The sequence below is a fragment of the Symphodus melops genome (genome assembly GCF_947650265.1).
Source record: "Symphodus melops genome assembly, chromosome: 17".
Lineage (NCBI taxonomy): Eukaryota > Metazoa > Chordata > Actinopteri > Labriformes > Labridae > Symphodus > Symphodus melops.
This window is the reverse complement of record NC_136707.1, coordinates 23,422,138-23,448,702: the sequence shown is the minus strand read 5'-3', so window position 1 is coordinate 23,448,702 and position 26,565 is coordinate 23,422,138. Positions and strand designations below refer to the sequence as shown.

At 47.7% G+C, this 26,565-nt stretch overlaps 5 protein-coding genes across 6 annotated transcripts in view; 2 read left to right on the top strand and 3 right to left on the bottom strand.

The window, feature by feature from the left end:
* rab11fip4a (RAB11 family interacting protein 4 (class II) a) overlaps positions 1–26,565 on the bottom strand; it is a 51,022-nt gene that overhangs the window by 6,595 nt on the left and 17,862 nt on the right. The window contains exon 1 of one of the 2 annotated variants that reach the window (XM_079366408.1): positions 2,427–2,783. The exons of the other annotated variant lie outside the window; for it this stretch is intronic. Coding sequence (XP_079222534.1) covers positions 2,427–2,582 — 156 coding nt within the window. The 5' untranslated portion in view covers positions 2,583–2,783. Of the gene's footprint in view, positions 1–2,426; positions 2,784–26,565 lie in introns of those variants that run through there. 2 annotated transcript variants of the gene reach the window in all.
* coil (coilin p80) lies at positions 4,065–8,070 on the bottom strand. Its single transcript, XM_079366411.1, has 7 exons — positions 7,707–8,070; positions 6,584–7,562; positions 6,362–6,451; positions 5,680–5,727; positions 4,788–4,857; positions 4,625–4,713; positions 4,065–4,253 (listed from the first exon to the last, which is right to left on the bottom strand). The coding sequence occupies exons 1-7, from the start codon at positions 7,955–7,957 to the stop codon at positions 4,206–4,208; spliced, it is 1,575 nt and encodes a 524-aa protein (XP_079222537.1). The 5' UTR covers positions 7,958–8,070; the 3' UTR covers positions 4,065–4,205.
* scpep1 (serine carboxypeptidase 1) lies at positions 8,975–13,324 on the top strand. Its single transcript, XM_079366427.1, has 13 exons — positions 8,975–9,131; positions 9,490–9,629; positions 10,242–10,331; positions 10,409–10,564; positions 10,695–10,769; positions 11,298–11,370; positions 11,457–11,494; positions 11,569–11,697; positions 11,951–12,035; positions 12,118–12,231; positions 12,320–12,457; positions 12,534–12,697; positions 13,078–13,324. Exons 1-13 carry the CDS (start codon positions 9,071–9,073, stop codon positions 13,138–13,140), a joined length of 1,326 nt encoding a protein of 441 aa, XP_079222553.1. The 5' UTR covers positions 8,975–9,070; the 3' UTR covers positions 13,141–13,324.
* engase (endo-beta-N-acetylglucosaminidase) lies at positions 13,679–18,598 on the bottom strand. Its single transcript, XM_079366454.1, has 14 exons — positions 18,386–18,598; positions 17,818–17,897; positions 17,543–17,744; positions 17,219–17,367; positions 16,993–17,147; positions 16,580–16,728; positions 16,271–16,442; positions 16,081–16,187; positions 15,883–15,994; positions 15,619–15,803; positions 15,267–15,409; positions 14,700–14,799; positions 14,518–14,629; positions 13,679–14,403 (listed from the first exon to the last, which is right to left on the bottom strand). Exons 1-14 carry the CDS (start codon positions 18,490–18,492, stop codon positions 14,005–14,007), a joined length of 2,172 nt encoding a protein of 723 aa, XP_079222580.1. The 5' UTR covers positions 18,493–18,598; the 3' UTR covers positions 13,679–14,004.
* The window catches only part of csnk1da (casein kinase 1, delta a), an 11,252-nt gene continuing 4,789 nt past the window's right edge, over positions 20,103–26,565 (top strand). The window contains exon 1 of the mRNA XM_079366433.1: positions 20,103–20,591. Coding sequence (XP_079222559.1) covers positions 20,516–20,591 — 76 coding nt within the window. The 5' untranslated portion in view covers positions 20,103–20,515. The remainder of the gene's footprint in view (positions 20,592–26,565) is intronic.

Here is a 26,565-nt window from a genome sequence, read left to right as displayed (position 1 = left end):
CTTCCTCTTTTACTTCCTTGGTTCCTCCCTCCTTCCATCTATCCTTCCTCTTATTCTTCCTTTCATCCTTTCTCTCTTCCTTCCATCCATCCTCTCTTCCTTCCTTCCATCCTCTCTTCCTTCCTTCCATCCATCCTCTCTTCCTTCCTTCCTTCCATCCTCTCTTCCTTCCTTCCATCCTCTCTTCCTTCCTTCCATCCTCTCTTCCTTCCTTCCATCCATCCTCTCTTCCTTCCTTCCTTCCATCCTCTCTTCCTTCCTTCCTTCCATCCTCTCCTCCTTCCTTCCATCCATCCTCTCCTCCTTCCTTCCATCCTCTCTTCCTTCCTTCCATCCTCTCTTCCTTCCTTCCATCCTCTCTTCCTTCCTTCCATCCATCCTCTCTTCCTTCCTTCCTTCCATCCTCTCTTCCTTCCTTCCATCCATCCTCTCCTCCTTCCTTCCATCCTCTCTTCCTTCCTTCCCTCCATCCTCTCTTCCTTCCTTCCTTCCATCCTCTCTTCCTTCCTTCCTTCCATCCTCTCTTCCTTCCTTCCTTCCTTCCTCTCTTGCACATTTCACCATGTTGTCCTCGTGTGTGTAAACGTGAGGAACAAAGATGCACTTAAAGAACTCACTGATCGTCTCGTTTCCTAAATCCCACAAAATGTAAACACACATCTTCTGCATCCAGACTCTCGTCTGATTGGCCGCTTTCATTTCATTTCTTCAAAAACAACCAATCAGCTCGCAGCCTCCCCCCATGAAGCTGCGGTGTCCATGGCGACAGAGCACACAGAGATGAGAGGCGCCGCGTGAGGAGAGGGGAGGGCGATAAAGAAGAAGCTTCCTGTGAGTTATTTTTAGTGACGTGTCCGCGCTGCTCAGCCGCCATGACGGCTCAGAGGGAAATCTGCTCTCACTGTGAGGAAGCGTTTCTCCCGCACGCTCAGGACCGATGACGGGATGACCCGGCGTCACAGACCATTATTCTGATCGCTGTTTTCCCCGGGTGCAAAGGGGAAGGAGGCTCGTGCACGTGACAGTGACCCGTTTAGAGCGGCCTCCCTTTGTCAGGATCTACTGAGTTCAGAAACATCGAAAACTATTGATGTCGAGGATTCAACATGCACGACGACAATCTCAGCAAACGACCTGCAGACGATTGAGTCTAAAAACAAACAAACTGAATCCTGTTAGAAAAAGACTTTCAGATGGAGTTTAAAGCTCACAATCAAGTTTTTAAACGAACGAGGGAATAAAACAAATCTTTAAATAAACTGTAGGATTAAACATCAGGAGGTGCTGCTCTGTGCAGGTACAGCCAGCAGTCACCTTGAAGCTCACCTGCAGACGTCTGCTCTCACCTGCAGACGTCTGCTCTCACCTGCAGACGTCTGCTCTCACCTGCAGACATCTGCTCTCACCTGCAGACGTCTGCTCTCACCTGCAGACATCTGCTCTCACCTGCAGACGTCTGCTCTCACCTGCAGACGTCTGCTCTCACCTGCAGACGTCTGCTCTCACCTGCAGACGTCTGCTCTCACCTGCAGACATCTGCTCTCACCTGCAGACGTCTGCAGGTGAGAGCAGACGTCTGCTCTCACCTGCAGACGTCTGCTCTCACCTGCAGACATCTGCTCTCACCTGCAGACGTCTGCAGGTGAGAGCAGACGTCTGCTCTCACCTGCAGACGTCTGCTCTCACCTGCAGACGTCTGCTCTCACCTGCACGCTGTGAGAATCTCTAATGACTGAGAGAGTCTGAACACGGACTGTAAACACTAAGCTGCAGAGCGCTCCGGTCACTCCCATGATTCCTCATCAGCCTCCACGTCTTCGTTTTGATTGGGCGCTCGATCCGTTCTGTCCAGCTTGAAGCGTCTTGCGGCGAGCGCCGTTGGAAAATAGATTTGCAGTGAATATGAAAACAGAGCAGAGTAAAGCGGCGCTGCTGGCGTGTTGACTCGAGAGGCAGCGAACGGACGGCAGAGAACGAGGAAATCAGCTGTGACACCGAGAGAAGTCGTGAAACATCGGTGTCGGAATCGGCGCCATCGTTCATCAAACATCGGTATCGATATCGGCCCTGATTTATCCAATCGGTGCATCGCTACAAGAAGGAAACGAACAAAGTGCCCCATTACACCTGAACTCACCTCACGTGACCTGATTCTGCTTTAATGACTTTAAAACACACAGCAGAGCTCCTGATAGTGACGAATCAAACATGGCAGCTGGATGTAGTCCTTTATAAGGTGAGTGCACCTCTGCAGCTCACCTGGGACTTTAAAAACATGGCACAGCTAATCTCAGAGGTCCATCAGGCTGCACGTGCTACTCATTCACCTTCTCTTCGTGTGTTTCAGACAAACTTCATTTGATTATAAACAGAGGAAACATGTCACAGATCTCCTTCCTTCCTTCCTTCCTCTCTCCTCATCTCACCTCCTCGTCTCCTTGACCGAACTGGAGCCCGAGGTCCACCAGGTGCTCCACCCGGATGAAGCCGTCAGCATCCTCGTCACACACGTCGAAAACCTCCTTCAGCCTCTTCAGAAGGCCGATGAGCTGCTCCTGGTCCGGACACACGCGCCCCTCCATGTTCACCTGGCCTCGTGAGGGCTTCACGCGGATTCTTGACTGTTAGAACATCGACTTGACGGCCGCCATCATCCTCCTCATCCTCAGCTCCGCCGGACCGACTGGCGTTGTGACATCAGCTGCGTCGTCTCCTCGAGAGGCGCGAGACGCTCCGGAAAAAGGCGATGATTTACGACTAGGGCACGTGGCATTACGTCACGAGCCAGCTGCTAATTAATAATCCAGGTGTGTAACCGCAGCGCCCTTAAAAAAGGCAAAGAAAAAAAGGATTCTGGGTGCGGGAGAAAGATTTCACTATCGAGACCTAAAAATATAAAATATATAAATTTAAAATATAGTTCTGCTAATAACACCACCAGCTAAGGATTCATTAAGACGTTTCCTTCATGATATTTATTAAAATAAAACAAGTCAGAAAATGTACAGAAGCCCTAAGAGGACAAACATCCATACAGGATTTCTGGATATAAAAAAAACCCCCAAAACGTTTCTGTTTTTCTTAAGATCTCAATTCAGCGAAGTTATTCCGAGAAGATTGTCTGTAAAAAAATGTTGTGTTGAGTCAATGATATGTTTGGATGTATGTCGATTTACAGCTTCGGTAAACAACAACAGCAAACAGGGACTTTTATATTAAAATCCCTCACACCTTTTTTTTGGAGATTGGACAGTGGATTAGGTCCGGTGTGTCCCTGCAGGGGGCGCAGGAGTCCCCCGTGTGTCCCTGCAGGGGGCGCAGGAGTCCCCCGTGTGTCCCTGCAGGGGGCGCTGGAGTCCCCGTGTGCTCCTGCAGGGGGCGCTGGAGTCCCCCGTGTGTCCCATGGATGGCGGTCTCCGTGCTGGAAATGCTGTCTCAGGCTAACTTTGAGTCGAGCTAACGACAGGCTGAGAGCTGGAGCTGAGGCCACGCCCACCTGTCAATCAGCTCAGCTACACGCCTTATTGTGAATAACTCTGATCCTTCATCCAATCAGAACTGCTGAGTCATCAAAACATTCCCCCGTACAGTGTGTGTGGATGGAGACATGAGCTAATCACACCTATTTGGTTTTTTGAAGCAGGCTGTAAACATGTTCATGTCTGCTGTAAAAACAGGCTGTTTGAATGGGTGTGTATGTGACTTCCTGTGCTGCTGCAGCCAGCCTCTAGTGGACACTCCAGGTACTGCAGCCAGCCTCTAGTGGATACTCCAGGAACTGCAGGAGTCTAAACTTAAGTGTTCACCCCATTGATCAACATTTGAGGATGGTTGACTGAGAAAATTAACCTGTGTTATTAACTTAATGAGCGTTTCTTTGGTCTGTTGGAGGAAGCCAGAGAGAACCCACGCATGCTCGGGGAGAACATGCAGACTTATAAGTAATTATAATAAAAAATAAAAATAAACTTCCCAACTCTTCATTGTAACAATCAATTTAAGAATTCAGGACATTTTAACACCTCTCTCTCCTCCTGAAAGAAACCAGCTGATAAACACAAAAGTTCTCTTTGCAGTATTTTATTAGAAAAACAGTTTATAAGACTGATACTTTCAGTCATATCACTTAAAAAACGTAAAAGCATTTAGTTCCAGGGGAAAAACAAATATTTCTCCCGACTCTTGATCTCTGATTAGCTTCTGATTTAAATGATCAGTCGAGGCTCCAGCAGAGTCTCCCATCGCTCCGTCACCTGAAGGAGGAGACACGAGACAAACGTCTAAATTAAGACATTAAGATCTGTCAGCACTGGAAAGGTAAAATGATCATCAGACAGTTTAGAGCATGTCGCCTAAAACTCACTTACTTAGTAAAATGCTAACTCTGTTAACCAGTCAATGGCATTTCCCAGACTGAGTTAGCATCGAGCTAATGATATGCGTCCCCATCTATCTGGGAGAAATGATGCCGCCCACCAGCCAGGCTAGCTGTTTCCCCCTGCTTCCAGTCTTGATGCTAAGCTAGGCTAACCATGCCCTGACTCCAGCACACACAGATGAGCATGTTTGTGTTCACATTAAAATGACATAATTACTTCAACAGCAGCTTTGTGTAAAGTCTTACCCGGGATCCTCTGGACACGGCGTACTCCACCCGCTCTGAACCATCGGCGTTCTGATAAACCAGGTCGAACTTCCCGGGTTCTACAGGAGCTGAGGGAGAAAACAAGCTTCAGCACGTGGACGTGTCAGAGTGTCATGAATGTTGTACGAGTCTGTTGTTTAACCTTGAGACGTGCTGAGGAGGTCAAGCTCCACCAGTTTGTTTGTCGGGTTGAAGCTCACAATCTGTCCCTCCTAAAACAAGAAGCCACAAGGTGAACAGAGGTGTGATTATTCAGGTGTGATTATTCAGGTGAGATTATTCAGGTGTGATTATTCAGGTGAGATTATTCAGGTGTGATTATTCAGGTGTGATTATTCAGGTGAGATTATTCAGGTGTGATTATTCAGGTGTGATTATTCAGGTGTGATTATTCAGGTGAGATTATTCAAGTGTGATTATTCAGGTGTGATTATTCAGGTGTGATTATTCAGGTGTGATTATTCAGATGTGATTATTCAGGCGTGATTATTCAGCCGTGATTATTCAGCCGTGATTATTCAGCCGTGATTATTCAGCCGTGATTATTCAGGTGTGATTATTCAGGCGTGATTATTCAGGCGTGATTATTCAGGTGTGATTGTTCAGGTGTGATTGTTCAGGTGTGATTATTCAGGTGTGATTATTCAGGTGAGATTATTCAGGTGTGATTATTCAGGTGTGATTATTCAGGTGTGATTATTCAGGTGTGATTATTCAAGTGTGATTATTCAGGTGTGATTATTCAGGTGTGATTATTCAGGCGTGATTATTCAGGCGTGATTATTCAGCCGTGATTATTCAGGTGTGATTATTCAGGCGTGATTATTCAGGCGTGATTATTCAGCCGTGATTATTCAGGTGTGATTATTCAGGCGTGATTATTCAGGCGAGATTGTTCAGGTGTGATTGTTCAGGTGTGATTGTTCAGGTGTGATTATTCAGGTGTGATTATTCAGGTGTGATTATTCAGGTGTGATTAAGACGTCCTGTCATGATCAGTATCCAAAGCACACAGCAGACCTGGTGACACTCACCTTGTACTCTGAGACCTCAGGAGTGTAGTCCTCTGACAGCTCGAGCAGCTTTGAACAAACGGAGAGAGAAAGTCATGAAATGAAGATGAGACCTTTATTATCACACACGATGAAAACTCTAAATGTCTGAAACTAACTTCTTTTATTTGTGTCCTAATTTGTTATTTGAAGACGACTCAGAAAGACGGTCGGTCGTATTCAAGGTCTCTACTCTGTCTCCAAACCCTCCAATGATGAGAACAGTCCATCCTCTCTGTCTTCTGCCTGCTCCACTGTTCAGAACATGTGTGCTCAAACAGGCCGTTTGGAGATGTTCCCTTCATGACATCACAAAGGGCAGTAGCCCCTCCCCCAGGTGGGTGACACTCCCACAGCTAGGTGTTGGTTCTGCCCTCTGAGTCTGCCTTCTCACCGTAAACAATAGGACATGGAGCCAGAAAGCAGCGAGTACACCCGAGCCCTTCCAGAGAGGGGGCGTGGCCAGACACAGCTCATTTACATATTTAAAGCTACAGACACAGAAACAGCCTGTTCTGAGCAGGGCTGAAATAGAGGGGTTTATAGGTAATCCTGCAGGATGACGTGCGTCTTTAAACAGAGGAAGATGCAACGAGGCGTAGACGCTCCGTGACTCTGTGAAGGTGCTTCAACACGGCACAGGTCAGCAAAAAAACAGACTCACCTTGAAGGCGATCTTCTGTCCCACCTGAGGGGGGGCGGCTAACAGCGGCAAGGAGCTGTAGTCCTTTTTGGGAACACTTTCCGTTCCGTTCTGCAGACAGAGACGCATAAAAACAGGAGATGGTTTTAAATTAGTTTGGAAATAAGTCGTTAATAATAGTGAAACATGGTGCGAAGGTGAACGAGTGAGCAGACACGTTCATCACATGACGAGCAGACTGACCTGTATGACCAACGACGTGTTGGTCAGTGAGTCGCTCTGATAGGACGGCTCTGTGCCTCCATTATAGTTAAACTCAAAGTTGTTGTGCCCTCTGACGCCTCCTAGTCCCTCGCCCCTCCCTCTCCCTCTCCCCGCGGGGCCCCCACCTCCCATTTGACCCCGCCCACGACCTCTCCCTGGCGAGTGGACTCCCAAACCGCGGCCCAGCTGCTGAGCGGGCTGAAGCGGCCGTCGGATAACCAGCTGGATCTCCTCTTCGCTGTCCGAGCTGGAGGACTGCGCTGGTTTGTCAGTAGGGGGCGCCGCCGCGCTCGAGGACGGTTTCTGTGCAGAGTTTGTGGACGCCTGAGGAGGAGGAGGAGGAGCACGCCGAGGGTCACCATTTACAGCTTTCTTAAGGATGGCAGAGTTTAAAAGTTTCTTTTTCGGCGGGTTTTCTGCGTCATCAGACGACGTTTCTGAAGACGACGAGGAAGACGGAGGGGGCGGAGCTTGTTTCTTCGTAGTCGGAGGAACCTTGGAGGCAGCAGGCGTGGAGGTTTTAGGAGCTGGTTTCTGGGACACGGTTTTTTTGGGAGCTTCGTCCTCACTGCTGCTGGAGTCTGAAGAAGAGGCTTTCTGTGGTTTTGCCGGGAGCTTCTTGGTGTTTTTCACCGGGTGCTCGACGCTCGTTGGCGTCTTTTTGGTCGGAGCAGGTTTCGGCGTGACAGCGGCGCCGCTCTCTTCTGCCTCCTTCTTCCTTTTCTTCTTCTTCTCTTTGTGCTTTTCTTGTGACTTCGTGCTGCTCTCGCCTCCAGCTTGCTCGTCGACCCTCTCCTGACTTCCATCGCTTCTTCTTCTTTTCTTCTTCTTCTTCTTCTTCTGGGTCTCTCCGGCTCCGCCCTCCTCTGCAGGTCTCCGTCTCTTTCTGCAGGTTTCACCGCCTGAAACCGGAGAGCTGCTGTGTCCGTTCACCGGCGCCAGATGACCCAACTTCACCCTGGACAACAAGACCGAAGAGAAGCACATTTACTATAACGTGGGCACAGGGGGGGGGGGGCTATGATCGGACCCCAACACACTCTAGACTCGCCCCTGCTTCCAGGTGACATGACCACCTGCATTATAAACACGTCTACGTCACCTGACGCTGTCGTTGTCCCGCACCACGTGCACGCTCTCGGTGTGCGGCAGGTAGCAGTCCTCGATGAACAGGTTCAGGATGCTTCTGCGGCTGAACTCGAACTTCTCTCTGATCAGACTCTCCAGGTCCGACACCACGCGACACCTGTTCAGGTCCACGAGCAGCCAGCACATCCGGCAGTCCGCAGCGGCCGGCGGCGGGTAATCAAAGAGTAACCGCACGCGGATAAAGTGATCACCGCGAGCGGCCATCACGACGATGATAACAAACCAAAACACACACACACACACACTGCCAGCGCGTGTCCCACCGGCTAAAAGGGCACTATTTCCGATAGGGATTTTCAGAATAAAGTTGTCGAGATGAATCCATTTTTGAATGATATTTAATTAAAAAAATTGACAAACTCTCATTTGTCAAACTTTAAACTTACAGTTTTGTGGCTTTATTATGCATTAATATTCCGTCTTTCAGTTACGTTTCCTCCCTCTGTCTTAATATGATTCTTAATGCTTTTGTTATTTTTACTGTCCATGTGTTATTTTTAAAGAAATTGATTTGGCATTGAACTAAAAAATTAAGGAAGATTAAAACTTCTATCCTACCAAAAAAAATCTGTAATTTCTTTGTACAGTCATGGCATCGATAATAAAAAGTGTTTGGTCTTTTATTTTGAAGGCCAGTGACCGGATATGTAGTTTCAGTTAATTGATCTAAAGACAACTCTTTCTCAACACTGCCCTCTGCTGGTGTGGAGACTCTCACGAAGAAAAACGAGTCTGTTTCATAAAGAAAAAATGTAAAAAATTAAAATGTTTTCTGTCTTTATAAACCCAAAATTATTTTTTGACATTATCCAGTTTTTAATAAATAAAATGGATCTGTCATAGTTTGTGTTAAGTGAGAGCTCAGAGGAAGAAGAAAGTATTAAACGTCACAAAACGTCGTGATTTTGATTTAATAAATTGAATTGAAGTGATTTAAGGTTTGCTGTATTATAAAGCATAGAGAACAGCTGGACGTGGTCATTATCCAAAATCAGTGTAGATCATGATATATTTACGTATCCTGGGGTTTTAGGAAATACTCAGCCCTGATTGGACAAAAAGAAACGTCACAGAATGTTTTTCACAAGTTTAAAGTCTAAACTTTAAAAGTTTTAAGACATTCTTCTTTTAAATATCAACAGATTTCTCGACTGTGATTCATACAGTGGTGGTGGTGGTGTGTGTGTGTGTGTGTGTGTGTGTGTGGGGGGGGGGGGGGGGGTGAGTCAGCTGACCTCGGGTGTGGTCATGTGATCTGCTGGTACTAAAGCTGAGAAGCTGAAGAGAGCGGAGTCACCGTTCACGAGCTGTGTAACAATGATCCGGACAGAAAGGAGCTGCGGGCTGCTGTTTGTTCTCCTCCTCATCGTCAACACAGGTAAGGCTTAAACACCTGCACGTGGCGCCTTATAAAGCTCCTGGGTGTGAGGAATTCTGGGTAAATAAAGTCAGACAGGAGGAGTAAACAAACGAGTCACTGCGTCGATTCAGCCGACTGACAAACCGAAAGTAACTCTGTTTTATTTATTACGAAGCTTTGTGTGTGTGTGTGTGTGTGTGTGTGTGTGTGTGTGTGTGTGTGTGTGTGTGTGTGTGTGTGTGTGTGTGTGTGTGTGTGTGTGTGTGTGTGTGTGTGTGTGTGTGTGTGTGTGTGTGTGTGTGTGTGTGTGTGTGTGTGTGTGTGTGTGTGTGTGTGTGTGTGTGTGTGTGTGTGTGTGTGTGTGTGTCCTCCGCAGGTCTCTCCGGTCCCCTGTCCGGTAAAGAGGCCTGGGACTATGTGGAGGTGAGGGACGGGGCCCACATGTTCTGGTGGCTGTATTATGCTGACAGTCCGTCTGCACACAGCATGGATCTTCCTCTGGTCATGTGGCTGCAGGTGAGATCACGTGTGTGCATGTTGTTGTTGTTTATCGGTCAGGTCATTTCCCGCGTGTCTGTCTTCAGGTCACGGTCACGTGATCAGGTGTGTCTGTCTCATATCAGCCAAAGTCACCTGACGAGTCCAAACATAAAAACATGAGAAAATAAATCCTGAATTGGAGCTACTGTACGCAGTGATGCAATGTTTGCCTCCCAGTGAGGAGGTTCCTGGTTCAAATCCCTGTCTGACAGGTTCCCCCACCCCCCCCCCCCCCCCCTGTACTTGAGTTGCTCTCCTACAGGTCAGTGATATCAGCTGACCTTTAAATAAAAGCTAACCGTCAAACTTTCTTTACTCCCCATAAATATTCAGATATATTGTCCATCTACATGTTTGTTTGAATCCTGACATGAAGCAGCGTTTAGCGTGTTTAGCGTGTGTCTGACATGTTGATGCTTCGAACACGCCTCCCACAGTTTAAAGCTGACGCTCTGTGTTCTTGTGACTTTACGATGAGTAACACCGGTGCTGCTCTTTATTCAGCCTGCTAAAGAGGAACAGTGTTTTTAGCTCCTTCGAGCCCCTGCTGCTCTCTTTAAACATGACGAGGTGGTTTTGTGTCTTCAGGGCGGACCAGGAGGATCAGGAACTGGATTTGGGAACTTCGAGGAGATCGGACCTTTGAACAGGAACCTGGAGCCCAGGAAGACCAGCTGGGTAAGACTTTGGTGTTTCATGTTTTAAGCTAACTGTTTTTTTTGTTAGCATGTTAACGTGTGCGTGTGCGCTCTCAGGTCCAGGCTGCCAGTGTATTGTTCGTGGATAACCCTGTGGGCACCGGCTTCAGCTACGTGGACGGCCCGGACGGTTACGCCACCGACGTGTCCATGGTGGCGTCAGACATGCTGGTGCTGCTGCAGCACTTCTTCAAAGACAAGGCGGAGTTTCAGGTAGGACAACTCGTCACTGTCCCCGGCTCTGCTATCTCCAACGAGTCATGAACACAACACAAGGAGAGCACAAAGAACTAATGATAATGAACTAATAATGACGCGGTCTGTCCTCTTGTCTCCCGGGCAGAACGTCCCTTTCTACATCTTCTCCGAGTCTTACGGAGGGAAAATGGCCGCTGCGATCTCCTTGGAGCTGACGAAGGTGAGTCAGGCTGCAACTTGATGTCCACGCTCACACGCTCACCGGTTTAGGGATCTCTCGCTGACTTGACGAGCTCTTTATGCACCCTTTCAGTGAGTGTGCATATCTGCAGACGTAGTGTGAGGGGAATTACCCAGAATTCATAGCATCGTGACGGGAAGCCCACAACAATTGAAAAGTAAACAAACGGAAAAAACAGTAAATAAGCAGGAAGGTGAAACCTCGCTCTACCAAAAACGTTTATTTGGGAAACACTGCTACGAGTTACTGCAGGTCTATAAACAAGCGAGACAATCCGTCCTGTTCTAAACCTTCATTTATCTCACAACACAGACGAGTGTTTGAGTAAGAAAATGTCAAAATGAAGTTCAGGGTTTCTTCTTCTTTTTTTAAACGACCTTAAACTTTGCAAATCTCCGGAGCTGTGAACGCACCAACATGTCGCACATGTTCCTCTTCTTGCTGCTGTTTGCTGAACTGCCCGGCGTCACCGAGCTCATTTTTAACCCTTCGTCTGGTCTCGTTCAGGCCGTCGCACACGGGTCACTGAAGTGTAACTTTGCTGGTGTGGCGCTCGGAGACTCGTGGATTTCTCCTCTGGGTCAGTATCACTCGCTCTTTCACGTATGAACCCGTCACTGTTCAGCCTGTTCAGCGTCGACTGACTCTGAGATGTTTCTCTCACAGACTCGGTCATGACCTGGGGACCGTACCTCTACACCACCGTGAGTAACCACACGTTCTGGTGTCACGCCGCTCCGCTGGGTGTCCGTCTGACTCTTTCTGTTTGTCTGTTCAGTCTCTGTTGGATGATTTCGGCCTGACGGACGTCAGCAACGCGGCGGACGCCGTGAAGAGAGCGGTGGAGCAGCAGCAGTTTGAGAAGGCCACGGAGCTGTGGTCAGTCACTGAGACGGTGGTGGAGCAGGTGAGTGTCTGACGCTCACGATCAGAGAGGCTGCAGGTCGGAGTTAATCACAATGATGGTTTCATCTGCATAACAATGAACCAGTTCAATAGCAGCAGCATGGATTTGATGTAATGTTATAAATGAAATGGGACCCAGTATGGAGCCCTGTGGGACGCCAGTCAACCATCAGTTCAAATATTTTCATTCTGGTTTGTTTTAAAGATAAACTTCATGATTTATGTGGTTTAATGTTGTCGTTTTTATTTGTCAGAACACAAATGGAGTCAATTTCTACAACATCCTGACGCAGGAGCCGGACGAGCGAGTCGTGGCTTCAGCCGGAGAAGATTTCATCTGTGAGACGCCGCTGCGATCAAAGAGGCCGACGCTCGTTTCATCCACCATCTTTAACTCTCTCTCTCTCTCTCTCTCAATCAGCTCTGCAGACACGCCGCCATATTCAGCCCCTCCACAGCCAATCACTGAGCGAGCTGATGAACGGACCAATCAGGAAGAAGTTGGTCATCATCCCTCAGAACGTCACCTGGGGAGGTACATCGTCTCCGCCGTGTTTCATCTGGTTTGAGCTGCGTTCTTGAGTCAGCGTTTCCTGTTTCTCTGTCTGTCGCCGTGTGTTCAGGTCAGGCAGACGAAGTGTTCAGCAACATGGCCGGAGACTTCATGAAGCCCGTGGTGGACGTGGTCGATCAGCTGCTCGAGGCCGGAGTCAACGTCACCGTCTACAACGGGCAGCTGGACCTCATCGTGGACACCATGGGTAACTTATCAGTCAGCTGCTTCCTGCTCTGCTGCAGCCTTTGTGTGAACACATCAGTGAATCTGCTTTCTCACAGGTCAGGAGCTGTGGGTGAAGAAGCTGAAGTGGGAGGGGCTACCTGGCTTTAACAAGTTACGGTGGACCGCTTTGGATGACCCCGCCTCCCCCGGTGTGACGGGCGCTTTCGTCAAGACTCATAAGAACTTCTCTTTCTACTGGATCCTCAAAGCCGGACACATGGTGAGACGTTGACTCCAGCAGTTATTCACGCTCTTTTCAGTCACTCCGCTGTTCAAACCTTCATAACAGGGCCTTAGCGAGACACTCTGTCGCCCCCCGGTGGTGGAACAAATTTCCCTTTGCACCTTTAAGAAAAAGCTAAAGACCCGGCTCTTTATGAGCGCCTGCAGTACCTTTTAGGATGGTTTGGATGACAGCTGTCATCAGTGTGTTTTACCTCTCGTCACTTCCTGCCAGTACATGCGTGTACTTCCTGAAGATCCTGTTTGTGTTGTATTTATTCTCTATATACGTGCTTTGGGGGGGAGGGGGAGGGTCTGCTAAGTGAATTATAAGAGGTACACATGGAGTGAACCTGTTGTATATATTTTTTTCCTTAGATCCCCTCAGATCAGGGACCCATGGCCTTGCAGATGCTGAAGATGATCACCCAGCAGAGCTAAACCCCCCCCCCCCCTCCCCCCATCGAGGACGCCAGCTGGAATGGCTCTGACAACAACGAAGATTACAAAACGTTTTTATATTTCACTTCCTGCTCGACCAAAAACAGATTCTATCTTAAGTAGAATCCTGGTTTTCTAATTTCAGCACTGACATGAATTGAAGCCAAAATAAATACTTTTTTTTTTTTAAATACTTCTCATCCTCGTTTCTGTCGGAGGCCGATCTGAACCGTCATGAATGAACGAAGCATGAATCTAAATGTTATTTCTTATGTGCAAAGATATTAAACCTCAGACGAAAGAACAAGCCTGTGTGTCCCTGCAGGGGGCGCTGGAGTCATGTTCTTGTCTGCTGTAAAAACAGGCTGTATGCAGCCAGCCTCTAGTGGACACTCCAGGTACTGCAGGAGTTTTAACAGTCTTCTTTTTGATGTACAAGTTATTTTAAGTTGACCATACTTGTGTCAGGCTCATCTAAGAAGACGAGTAGTTCATGATAATTTATTATTATGGTCCAAATAAAATATAAACAAATTGCTTGTTTATCAAAAAGTCTACTTTATCTTACACAACACATCCAACATACAGTCAGTAATGATGGAAGTATAAAACGCACTTGTATGTTACAGTACATCTTAAGAGCTTTATAACTGAATCCTTCTCGTTTACCTTGAGTTCCCTCAAAAGCTTAAAAAGAGCCGTTATATTTCCTGTTTTAAAATATCTCATTTATAGTGGAACTCGGATACAATTTGTGATATTTAAAGGGAATGATAGTTTTCCTTTTAATATCTTATGACCAATATTGACCATTAAAGGAGCGATATGTAAGATTAATGTGATATATAAATCACTCTTTAGTCCTCATGCGGAGTCCTCTGTGTAGCTGAGGCTCCTCCTCCCCCAGTGGTTCTCTGGGATCTGGAAGTCCTTCCTGATCACCGGCTCCACCACCAGCTCCATCAGGCCGGGCGGCTCCTGCACCTTCAGCTCCGTGACCCTGTAAAGATTGGAATACGCTCGGCCCACCAGAACCAGCGGGCCCGCGGGGATCCTGGGATCAGGTCCTCTCAGACGCCTCCAGTACACCCTGAAGTACTGTACGAGGTGAGTCGGGTAATCCCAGCGAAGGGTGGCGTTCAGGATCAGACCGGGAGAGGTGGACTCCAGTGAGGGACCGACACCACGAAACCACACCACGTCGTAAATGCACAAACCCTGGATGAGCTCAGGAGGAACCTGCAGGCTGGAAACGTCCAACAGCTGGTGGAGAGAGAGCGAGCGAGTGAGAGAGAGAGAGAGAGAGAGCGAGAGAGGACTCATGTTCATTGGGCTCGTGCACAAACAGACGACGTCAGGTCTAAAATCTCCTCTCACCATGATCTGTCCCAGCCTGCAGCTGAACGCCGTGTCCTCGGGCTCGCCGTCCCGCCGGATGCTCAAACAAACTTCTCTGAGAGCACAACCACGAAGCTCCAGCTGAGAGCACCTGGACCCAGAGAGCGGACCTCGTCAGAAACCCTTCAACACAGCCGTCACTCACCTCAGGAGCTGCTTACCTGACAGTCCAGCCTGAGGGAATCAAACTCCCACACAGCTGAGAGAACTGTTTGAAGAGCTGCTGTTCTTCGTCCAGCTGCTCCGGAGTCACGCTGATGACTGAAGACACAAAACACAGACGTGAACACGAGAAACATCCAACCCAGTGACGACGCCGCTCGGTGAGCGAAACAAACCACAAACTGAGTGTGTGCCTGCAGCTTCACCCCCTAATGCAGTTTGATTATGTTTATATTGATCTGCATGCATTACATCTGTTTACGTCTTCATTCTGATTACTGTCCATTTTTACCTTCTTTTGGTATTTAACTTCATATTTACTATTCTGTATTTTAACTTTCTACTAACATCTTCACACTTTTTAGTAGAGCTGCTCTGTGTGCCTTTGATTTCCCCCCCGGGGATTATAAATTTAATAATCTTAGCACAGAAGAGCTTCGTTCTTCTCTGCCTTTAAAAAACGCCAGGCGCTCACAGGGCGACATTCTTACAATCTGAACTTCTGCTTTAAGTAAAGAAGCTTCCAACATGTCTGACTTTCCTCACATGCAGAGTCAGAAACTCACGTTGGACATCCTGGACGTCCACGTGCGTGCACAGACTCGCGTCTGTGGTCTTGAGCTCCAGAGACACGGAGATCCCTGCAGACGCTTTGTAGACGACGCTCAGCAGAGTCTTTGCAGCGAGGGGAACGTGGAGCGAGAAGAACCTGAGAGACACAAACCAACAACTGTGAGAGCTGCTGCGATAAAGATCTGAACTTAAAGCAGAGAAACACACACACACACACACACACACACACACACACACACACACACACACACACACACACACACACACACACACACACACACACACACACACACACACACACACACACACACACACACACACACACACACACACACACACACACACACACACACTGGAGAGGCGTGCGCGGCGGGGATGAGTCCGTCCAGCAGCAGCGAGCTGCCTCCGTTCCAGGCGTCTTCAGAGCAGCCGCGGCTTCGCAGCCAGGCTCCGCCCTCCAGCTCTGCGTGGTAATATAAAGGCTGGATCTCCTGAGCGCTCAGGTTGAACCAGCTCCTCTCCGTCTCTCGCTGCACACACAACACAACATTCTGCTGTTTGTTTGATGCATCCTGGTGAGATTCATGAAAACACTGGATGTGTCAGTACCTGTCCTCTCCAGTAGAGGGCCTTCCCAAAGCCCTGGCAGAAGGAGGAGATGAAGGGGAGGGACAAAGACGGTCGATGGACGTACAGGTGGTCTGACAGGAGAGCCCAGAACCTGCAGGATGTGAAACAGAGATCATGCACCGCGCTTCAGCGAGTACGGAGCAGCTGCACGACTTCACAAAACATCCCCACACTCACTTGTCCTGATTTTTGCGGAACTCGCTCTTGTCCTCGTGCGTCTCGTAAACCCAGCCCGGAGCAAAGATGGCGACGGAGAAGTTGTGTTTTCGGATGACTTCGAGTGCCTGCAGAACAGAAGAAGGAGAGAGAGCGCAGACCGTCACTGATCTGAAGACAGACACGCAGCCTGAAGGTCGTCTGTTCGTACCTTGTTTGTTTCAAACTTCCCTCCCACCACTTGGCCTCGGGCGAACACGTCCACCCCGATGTAGACGTCGGCCTTGCGACCCGTGATGCCGCTGTAGTCGCTCATCCACTCCAGGTTCTGCTCGGTCCAGTTGTAGTTGGTGAAGAAACCATCGCAGGCGTCGAAAAACATCCTGTCATGACGAGAGAAGGACAAAATGTCAAAGCAGCTTCAAAACAGGCGACCACGAGCCTGAAATGAAGCCCCGCCCCCTCCACAGGGGCCGGGATCAGACACTGACGATCATGTGACTATTTAAATGAACTCCACCTGTTGTTCTGGTTGAGTTCGTTCTGCCACTGCAGACGCCCGGTATCGATCACGCTGTCGTACCAAAGGACCAAACCTCCAGGCACCCTCAGGTGCATCTGGTCGCTCAGGTAACGCAGGAACAGCGGCGTGTTCTTCAGCGCCCCCTCCTGCAGAGAAGAGGGCAGAGCGCCACGTTCAGCTACATCAAAACATAAACGCCACTGTCTCTTTAAGGCCCGCCTCCCCAAGCGCACACTTTCTTCTGATTGGCCAGCTCTTAAGTAGCAGAACGCTGCAGGGCTGCCAGGGGAGAGGAGAGTGAATGTAAGAGGTTTCATATCAGCTCATTTTTAGAATGAGCCGTTTAGCGCCCTCTGCAGGCGAATCCTGGGATTACTCCAACAGAAGAGGTCGACTTTAAGGACACTCACACTGAGGCTGTTCTCGATGTTAATGAGCCAGCCATCGAAGCCGTAACAGTGACTGATCTGGACGAGTTTATCGGCCACGGCTCGGTACGACTCCTCGTCTTTCAGGAAGGACTCGCACATCGCCGCTCCGTCTGTCCACTCAGTGATGAACGTCCCTGAGAACACAGCAGGAGGCCCGGTCAGGTCCAACCTCAACGTCCCCACACCTGAAATCAAACTCACTCACCGATCATGACCACTCCGTGTTTGTGAGCGGCGTTGGTCCACATGGCGGGAGGAATCGTCACCAGGTGGTGTGTGAAGTAGTTGAACACGTCGATGTGCTGCCAGTGGTAGAAGGCGTACGGAGCCTCTGCGTGAGTCCCCTGAACAAACCTTCACAGGAGAAGAGATCACAGAGAGGGACGGTGTGAGCGTTAGGAACCACAAGTAGAACCTCGGGTTCTCGACCTGTGAGTCGCGTGAAAGGGCAAAAAACACCCACATGACAAACTGGCAGTTTGCCGAAGAGCTTCAGACACGCACGTCTGACCTGATCGTCTGTCCTCACCTGTCGTCAAGGTAACCGCCCATCATGTCATGGGACAACATCGTTCGCCGTGGACTCTCGGCCAGAGGAGGCTCCCGAGGGGCCAGAGGCACCGTCGCCACATTGAAGGGGTTCGCCTCGCTCCGTTTCCACGACAACAGCTCGACCAAAGTGGTGAGAGCGCCGCTGATTGGTTCTGTGGTGTCCACGTCGTAATGTTTGGCTGAGAGGGGAGAATTAAATGACTGTCGGCGCGAGGCGGTTTCTAAGACGGACCATGAAGCAGACTCGCTCACCTGAGAGAGGAGAGGGCGTGTACCTGATGACCTCATGGATACTTCCTGAATCCATCGGCTGATCCAAACAGGACTCCAACCTGCGGAGAGAACGAGGAGGTCATACGTGTCGTGAGACGTTTCTTCACCTTTCTAAATAACAGGGAAGGACTTTCAGTGTTCTACGGTGGCCCTGAAGGTCAACTGAAATAACACATTTGCATTCTCCCACGAAGAATATCAAAGAAAACTAAACATGTAAAAACTGTTGTTGAAGGTTTTTTAGTCTCTTCAGGTTAAATAAATAAAATTAATAAAATGTTTAAAGAAGTTCTTATTTATGTTTCACTTTTAAGTCTTTTGGAGGAAATGATGTTTGTCTGCTTCCTGCTAACTTCACGCTTTAAACTTCAACCAATCACGTGAACTCCTCCTGACCCCAGTGACCTGTGCGTGTTAATAATTAACCTGTTAATAACCTGCAGGTGAGCAACCAGCTCAAAAGCATGATAATGTTCTTTTGGGGAGCTTTATAAACTGACAGGTGAAGCACAGGTAAAGAGGAAGTGAACGAGGGCAGCAAGTTTACCTGCTGACGTCACCTTTGTCTCTCTTCACGCGCACGTCTCCGCCGTCCTCCTCGTCTCGCTTCCTCCGCAGAGGAAGAAGCTTGTTCACGTCTGCGTTCAGAGCCATGATCACCAACTCATCCGAAGAAACATCGAAGAAACAAAGTGACAGGAGATCGAGGAAGCAGAGGGAGCTTTTCCTCCTGCAGCTCAAAACACTTCCGATCACAGCCCTTCAGAATAAAAGCAACACTTCCTTATTAAAACTAAGAAATACCCAAAGTACAGGAAGTGTTGCTTTCTTTTTGTTTACTTTAACAACAACATTATACGTGACTTTCAGAACGTAAGGTTGAGTTTTTTAATCTGCGTTGTTTTGGGATGAAGTTGAGTTTTTACTTGGAATAACAGAAATAAGGATATAAATGAGATGAACACTGGCTGGGTGTTTTTAGTGGTCACTCTTCGTTGTTGGTTTTTAGAGAGGTGGACTGAAGCCAGCTGGACAAAGGAACCAGCCTCTTATTGTTATGCGGTGCAGACACCCTGTCCCGGAGGAGATGAGTCCCGAGCAGTAAACCAAAGGAACCGAGACTGAAGGACAAAGATGGCGGCGGCTATAAATAATATCTTCTTCTGTTGGCAGTGATACAGTATGATGGTTTCAGTGTGCGAGTGATATTGAAAGCAGAGCAGTTGAACAAGTTACAAGTCAAATATTGTAAATAAATTCAGGATTATCAGAATAAAGTCAGATGATCTGGATTTTTAGATTCCGTTTTATTTAACTTTGTACTTTTTGCACATTTAGGTTTAATTAATGTAAATATTATTTATCTTTTTTACCTTGTTTTATTTTATTTACCGTACCTTTTTTATCTACATTGCACCGTGGGGAGGGGGGAAACGTAATTTTGATTTCACTGTATGTCTGACATATTTTGGAATTGACAATAAAGAACCTTGAACCTTGAACCTTGAACCTTGATTAGTGTTGAGAATATCATGAACAAAGATAAACAGTTGAAATGTTGAGAATAAAGACTGAAATGTATAATGCTTGCATTTTGTAGCATGCAGCAATGTTACGTATTGTAGTGTATCGTGTCAGCTTTGTCGTAACGTAACGTATTGTATGATATTGTAACATGTGATATTGTGTTGTTATCAATCAGCAGCCTCCCGTCTTCAAAAATGAAGCCGATGAAGAAGTGCAAAATCCTGCAGTTCACCAAGTGTCCACTTGAGGCTTGACGCTGGTATCGTCGTGTCGCGTTAAATCAGAATAAACGTCTGAGAAAAAGTCAAACCATTTTTTCCTTGGTCCTTATCTTGTCTGTAATTTTCTTAATATAAAATAAAAATATATTTAAATTAAATTCAAGGGGCTTTATTAGCATGGACACACACACACACACACACACACACATATATATATATATACAAATATATATATTGTCGTAATGTACTGTTGTAATGTCGTAATATATATGTAATATATAGTTTTATATATATATATATATATATATATACACACACACACACATATATATATATATACATATACATATACATATACATATATATATACACACACACACACACACACACACACATTACCTCTCGTCCTCTAGACTGTGATCCTGCTGCTGTTACCGGTCGTGGTACCTGCTGTCCCATCTCCACTGAAAGCATCTCCGTCACGGCTCGACGTAACTATCTAGCCGGGAAGTGACGTCAGACGCCTCCATCAGATTAGCGAACCAGGATCCCTCACAGAGCAGAGAGAAGCCAAAGGAAGATGAGTCAAGCCGAGCTGTAAAGTCTTCAAAATCCATCATCATCCGCCGAGAAAAAAATAGAAGCGCTTTTAAAAACATAAAGAGCATAAAGTACACACTTCGACCTTTCTAACGAGCCACGTATTGTCACAATATGACTTCATTAGGGTTTTAAAACAAGCGGCGAAAAATCGGGAGAGCCGATTTCATCCGAAGACGAAACACGGAAGGAATAATTCACCTCCCAGAGTGATTGAAAGCCTCAGTGTTTGTGCCTGTTTTTGATTTTTATACATCTATAACTCAATAACTGAACATTTTTCTGGGATATTTTTGGAGCTAGCGCGCGAGCTAGCTACTCGACATATAATGGAGTTGCGAGTTGGAAACCGGTACAGATTGGGCAGGAAGATAGGAAGTGGATCATTTGGAGACATTTATTTGGGTGAGTTAAAAACAGGAGACACTAAATGCATGTTTGTCCATAAAGGTGTGAACGGGTTTACCTGCTGGGCTCGAGCTGCTGATGGATCAGCTGTTCACTGTTAGCCACATTAGCTTCGAAGCTAGCAGGCTAAAAAAGGCTGTTAGCTGAAAATAACTGAACATGAAGCCTGTGTAAAGATGGACTCAGTGACCTTCAATATCTTTACTTTATTTCATAATTATATTTTATTGATTTATTAAATATGAAAGAATTTAACACAGAACAGGTTTAAATCAGCTGTAACAGGAAACAGTTGGATCATAATACAGAGATGAAACGAATAACATTTTATTTTACAAACTGAGACAAATAATGACAAAAGATTCATTTATTTCAGAGGAGTTCAAACCTTTTTTCTCCTTGTTAGAATCTCTCACAGGCCACAAGTTTGTTTTTGTAATATTTTAATTAATAGTGTAAAGAACTTTTTGTATTTTGAACTCTACAAAAAATAATGTAAATATATATAATAAATAATTACAGGGAGAAACTATTGTTCTAATTTTTGAAAAAATAGTACAAATACTTTGTAGTTCAGAATCAAAAGAAACCCTTTAATAAATGAACATAAAATACTTAGTTTTTTTGTACTTCTTTGTTTTTTTATTAGGTTTTATTTTTTCAGAATCAAGTCTGTAATGTGTTAAATGTATTTGTAAAATCTTTCTGTATTTATCTCAGTTTATTATACGGTTAAACAACAAGTCTGATTGTTTGCTGAAAATATGCAAATGTTCATTTTCATAGTTGATAAAAAAATGTGGAAAATAGTGAACTTACTGAACATTTTCTGTTTTCTGAATATATTTCAGTCCTCGCTAACATGAAAAATGAAAAATAACTTGATGTCATCTGAATGAAGCCTCGGGACAAAATCTTCTGATTCTTCAATTGAAGTCAAGGGCCGCAAAAAAATCCCCTCGAGGGCCGCAAATGACCCCCGGGCCATATTTTGGTCACCCCTGCTTTAGGGGCTGCACAGTGTTGTTAACTTCTCTGTACGTAAAGTAATTAATAATAATCATCTGTATGAATGTCATCGTAATGAACGCTGCAGGAGAGAAATAATAATGTAGTGAGAGAAAAAAACATAAATATCTTTATTACTATAAATGAACTTTTCTTCATGATTTTTTGGGTCATTGAAATAAAAAGTTGTGAGATTTGTCGCTCGTAGACGAAGCAGGAGCTGCTCGTCGGTGTGCGTCGACCTCTTAATGTTTTAACAAGTTTTCCCTGCAGTCAGGTTCACTTGTGTTTACTCGTCTGTGAGACTCAGAGCTGAGAACGTCTTCACTCTCTACATCAACACGCATTAACGCGCCCGACCTCCAGCAGAGTTTACATCTAGTAAGAGAGAATCACTCCCGTGATTCCCCGACAGCCTCTATGTCATCCTGTTTGTTTTGAATGAGCGCCCCCTGCTGGCCTGATTAACCTACTGCATGGTTAATGATCTCTGTGGGAAACTACATTTACATAACCTTTTCTTCCTGCGATGTTTTTGCACTTTGGAGAAAATAAAACGAAGCTCAACATGTGAAGTTTTCAGTAAAATAAGAAAGAGGTGTTGATGAACCAACATGAACGTGTGACTATAAGCTAAAGAGCTCAGCAATGACCAGAGGTAAAGTTCAAAGTTCAAATCCTTTGTTTGAGTTTCACTAAAATCCTCAAATCAAGAAGTCGACGTCGGAGCAGAGACGTGCAGCGACCTCGATACTCGCAGATCGAAAACAGCGCTGACAAGCTGAGGCTAAAGGCTAACGGTGGAAGACCGTGGACGTATTTCTCTTGCGAAGTCGAGGAACTACACGTCCCACAATCCAGTGCGAATGATGCTGCTGCTTATCAGAGGTTCATGCTAGTCTGAGTAAAGAGGCGTCACGTCGTCGTGCTGCTTGTTTTAAACGCCCGCGGAGACGGCGTCGTATTTCCCTCAGCATCATCAAACGATCGCTGAAAGCTGCGGCCGATTGATCGGGAAGTTACTCCGATAATAGACGAGACGTGCGGCGCCTCTGATCGAAGGTCAAGGTCGTCAGCTGTGCCTGAGTTAGTTTCAGTGAAAAGGTTCGTCCGTCTGTACTTCAGTTATCTTCCTGCGTTCGCTTCCACCGCCGTGATGAATCCCGTGGCGCCCGTGTTGGCGGTCCACGGTGTTGGAGAGCTGATGACGTCAGTCATCTGAACGACAATGAAGCCGACTGATAGGCTCATCTTAACCCCGAGAGGAAGAGAAGACCCAGTTGTTGGACGTTAGCACACAGAGCTATTAGCATTAGCTCCCACCAGCTTCTATGTGCGCGTGTTTCTGTGCTCGACCTGCCGGTCAAAAGTAACGTTACGGAGCGATTAGTGACAGACTGCAGCGTACATTGAATTCCCGATTTTATAAAGTCAACGTGGCGGTCGTACCAAACGTTTCTCTCCGAGCCGCGGCGTAAACGAACGCAAGAAAGATTTTAAACATATAAAAATAAAAATACAGACGTGTGTTTCGCTTTGTTTGTTTGAGCCAGGTGAAGAGCAGGTCCGTGTCTCCTGTAATAAATCAACGTTTTCTTCGTCCTCCTGATGATGATGATGATGATGATGAAGATGAAGAGAATATTTGTTGATATGGGTGCTTAAACAGAAACAGCTGCAGGTAGATGAAAGTGTGCAGAGAGAGCGTGTGCATGAGGCGTGCAGGTCAGACCTGAAGCGCCGTGTTGATGCAAAGTGTGAACGCCCCGACTTAAGTGCTTTCCACTTTGTTATCAATGACACACAAAGGATGTTTATGCAAAGAGAGAATTATGATCACACTGTAAATGAAAAGGACAAAAAGAGCCCGTCTGTCATCTCCGCCCCGCGGATCAGCTGCTCGCCAACATGACGTCAAAACTCCTCATCCAGAACTGAACCGAGCGTCAACGCCGACCGATCCACAAGAGTTATTCACAATGAGGCGTGTAGCTGAGCTGATGGACACGTGGGCGCCGTGTAACGGTTTGTCAGGAGGCGTGTGTTCCTGCAGCGCCCCCTGCAGGGACACACGAGCGGTGATGCACGGTTACTTTCCATGTGACCATCTCGTCTTTGATGTTTCTCTTTTCATCGACTGTTTGAAAGCTTCAGCGATCGACGTGATAAAAATGAATATTTCTAATAATCTCTTCAGATATCAGACGCCCGGATACTCGACGGTGTTCTTTGAGAGAAGCGCTGAGTGTGCAGGTCTGTTTGTTTGTTGGCAGCGGAGGAGGTGAGGTCAGCTGTTGGACTGACGCCTCGTGCTCGGCGTGCTGCAGGCTGTCGGGCGTTCACTCACACGTTGGATCGTTTCTGATCTTTGAGGAGCGTTTCCTCTCAGACGGTCACGACGGAGAGACTCCGGTGTGTGTGAGCGGTTTCTCTCACGCCGTGCTGCAGAGATCCTGATCCACTTCCCAGAAACACTGGAATCTAAAAAACATGGATGCCTGCGTCGTGTCTGCAGAGCGAATAATAAATAACTCATCAGACGTTATTATTGTTGTTGTTAGCTAACGCTACGTTGGTGCACACATCGTGTTAACGTCTCCTTCTCTGTGTCAAACATCGTTTCGCCGTCATTCTTGGAGGTCGGCGAGGAGGTCGAACGTTTGAACCTCGTGCAGCTGTGTCGTCCAGCGACACCTTGAAGAGGTCAAAAAGCTGCAGGAACACTCGAGGTCAGAAGGTCAACTTCAAGAACTCGCCGCGAGCTGAGGCGTGTCGACCTTCGTAAAGGTCACAAAGTGTTTCTGGAGCTCTTTGACCTCTGCAGACCCCGCCGCTCTCCGTGCACCTGACGCCGTGTCAGGGCGCCCAGGTGCACCACGACTGCACGCCGCTCCGCTCCGCTCCCGGTACACGGCTCCTGAGTGTTTGTTGATGTTGGATTTAAACTCTCAGCAGCTCCAAACCTCTGCTGAGAAACGGCGTGCGTGTGTAAACGGTCGGCCGGCGGCGGCGGTTACCTGTTGGACGGCCTTATGTAACGCTGACTTGGCGTGTGATGTGTCAGTAAACTGAAAGTGTGTGTTAACAGGGATGGGTCGCCTTACGTAAGCAGTGTGAACAGAGCGCTGCTGTTTGAGCTCTTCCAACAACACGACTTGAGACGTGCTCAAACTGGACGCCGCCTGTGACTCAGCGCACGACCTCGTCACTCCTCGCTGCTTGTGAAACGTTGTGGTTTCTCTGCTGTTATTGGCGGTTTTGTTGACGTCACTGAAGGCGGAAAGTTCTCTGAAACTTTAGGTCGAGAAATCTGGGTTCGAGGTGGCGTTTGTTGTTGTTGTTTTTATGCAGCTTCAAATCGCCGTTCTGCACTGATGACACGTTTCAGGGTCGGTGACGCATCCGACCGCGCCGGGTTTCATGTGGTCGTCCTGCACCGAACGCTCTGCAGCCTCTTAAAGAGCTTACAGACTAAACTTAATTATTGACTGTGCAACATGCTGCTCGCTCGCTCGCTCGCCCTCTCTCTCTCTCCCTCTCTCTCTCTCTGTCTCTGTCTCTCTCTCTCTCTCTCTCTCTCTCTCTGTCTCTCTCTCTCTCTCTGTCTCTCTGTCTCTCTCTCTCTCTCTCTCTCTCTCTCTCTCTCTGTCTCTCTCTCTCTCTCTCTCTCTCTCTGTCTCTCTCTCTCTCTCTCTCTCTCTCTGTCTCTCTCTCTGTCTCTCTCTCTCTCTCTCTCTCTGTCTCTCTCTCTCTCTCTCTCTCTCTCTCTCTGTCTCTCTCTGTCTCTCTCTGTCTCTCTCTCTCTCTCTCTCTCTCGCTCGCAGAGCGACGTGTCTGAACACGTCCTGATGCGCTCCGCTCACCTCTCATGGAAAAGATCTCCACATTCCCCGGAGAAATCTGTCCAGACAAATCACATTCCTGTGACGCTCCGACTGCGAGGAGCGGCTCACATCATTCGTCTGTTTATTGATCGATCGATCGGTGCTGCATCCACGCCGGAGCTGATCACGCCCTCTCTACTCAAATGCACGGCAAGCTGCGTGCACGCCGCGTTATTTAACACGTCTTGTTTTTACAGTTTACAACACGCTCAGCTCGGGCGTGAGTCATGTGTGCCGCGCCCCGCTGAGTGGCCCCGCCCTCATGACATCATTCAGCTCCATCAGCACTGAGAGTGAGCTGACACACGTGGGAGAAATTGGATTATGTAAGCGGGTGTCGAGTTGCCGTGGTTATGTGCAGGGAACCGGACGCCGTGGCGAGGAGGAACGCAGCAGCTGCTGCTCAGACTGATCTCAGATGTTCTGATACCCGAGCGAGGAACATTTAGTGCCACCTGGCCGGCGCTGATCCGTCTGTGTTCCCCGGCGACCGCACCGCTCGTTAAAATACCTTCAGCTGTCACCGACGCCGTTTACCACGCTGACCATTTGTTATCTTCATATCTGCTCCACGGACGTCCACAAAGCGTGAAGAGAACGCCGTGCAGACAGTCTGTAGAGACGGTAGAGGTGGCGTGCAGACAGTCTGTAGAGACGGTAGAGGTGGCGTGCAGACAGTCTGTAGAGACGGTAGAGGTGGCGTGCAGACAGTCTGTAGAGGTGGCGTGCAGACAGTCTGTAGAGGTGGCGTGCAGACAGTCTGTAGAGGTGGCGTGCAGACAGTCTGTAGAGGTGGCGTGCAGACAGTCTGTAGAGACGTAGAGTTGGCGTGCAGACAGTCTGTAGAGGTGGCGTGCAGACAGTCTGTAGAGACGGTAGAGGTGGCGTGCAGACAGTCTGTAGAGGTGGCGTGCAGACAGTCTGTAGAGGTGGCGTGCAGACAGTCTGTAGAGGTGGCGTGCAGACAGTCTGTAGAGGTGGCGTGCAGACAGTCTGTAGAGGTGGCGTGCAGACAGCCTGTAGAGGTGGCGTGCAGACAGTCTGTAGAGGTGGCGTGCAGACAGCCTGTAGAGGTGGCG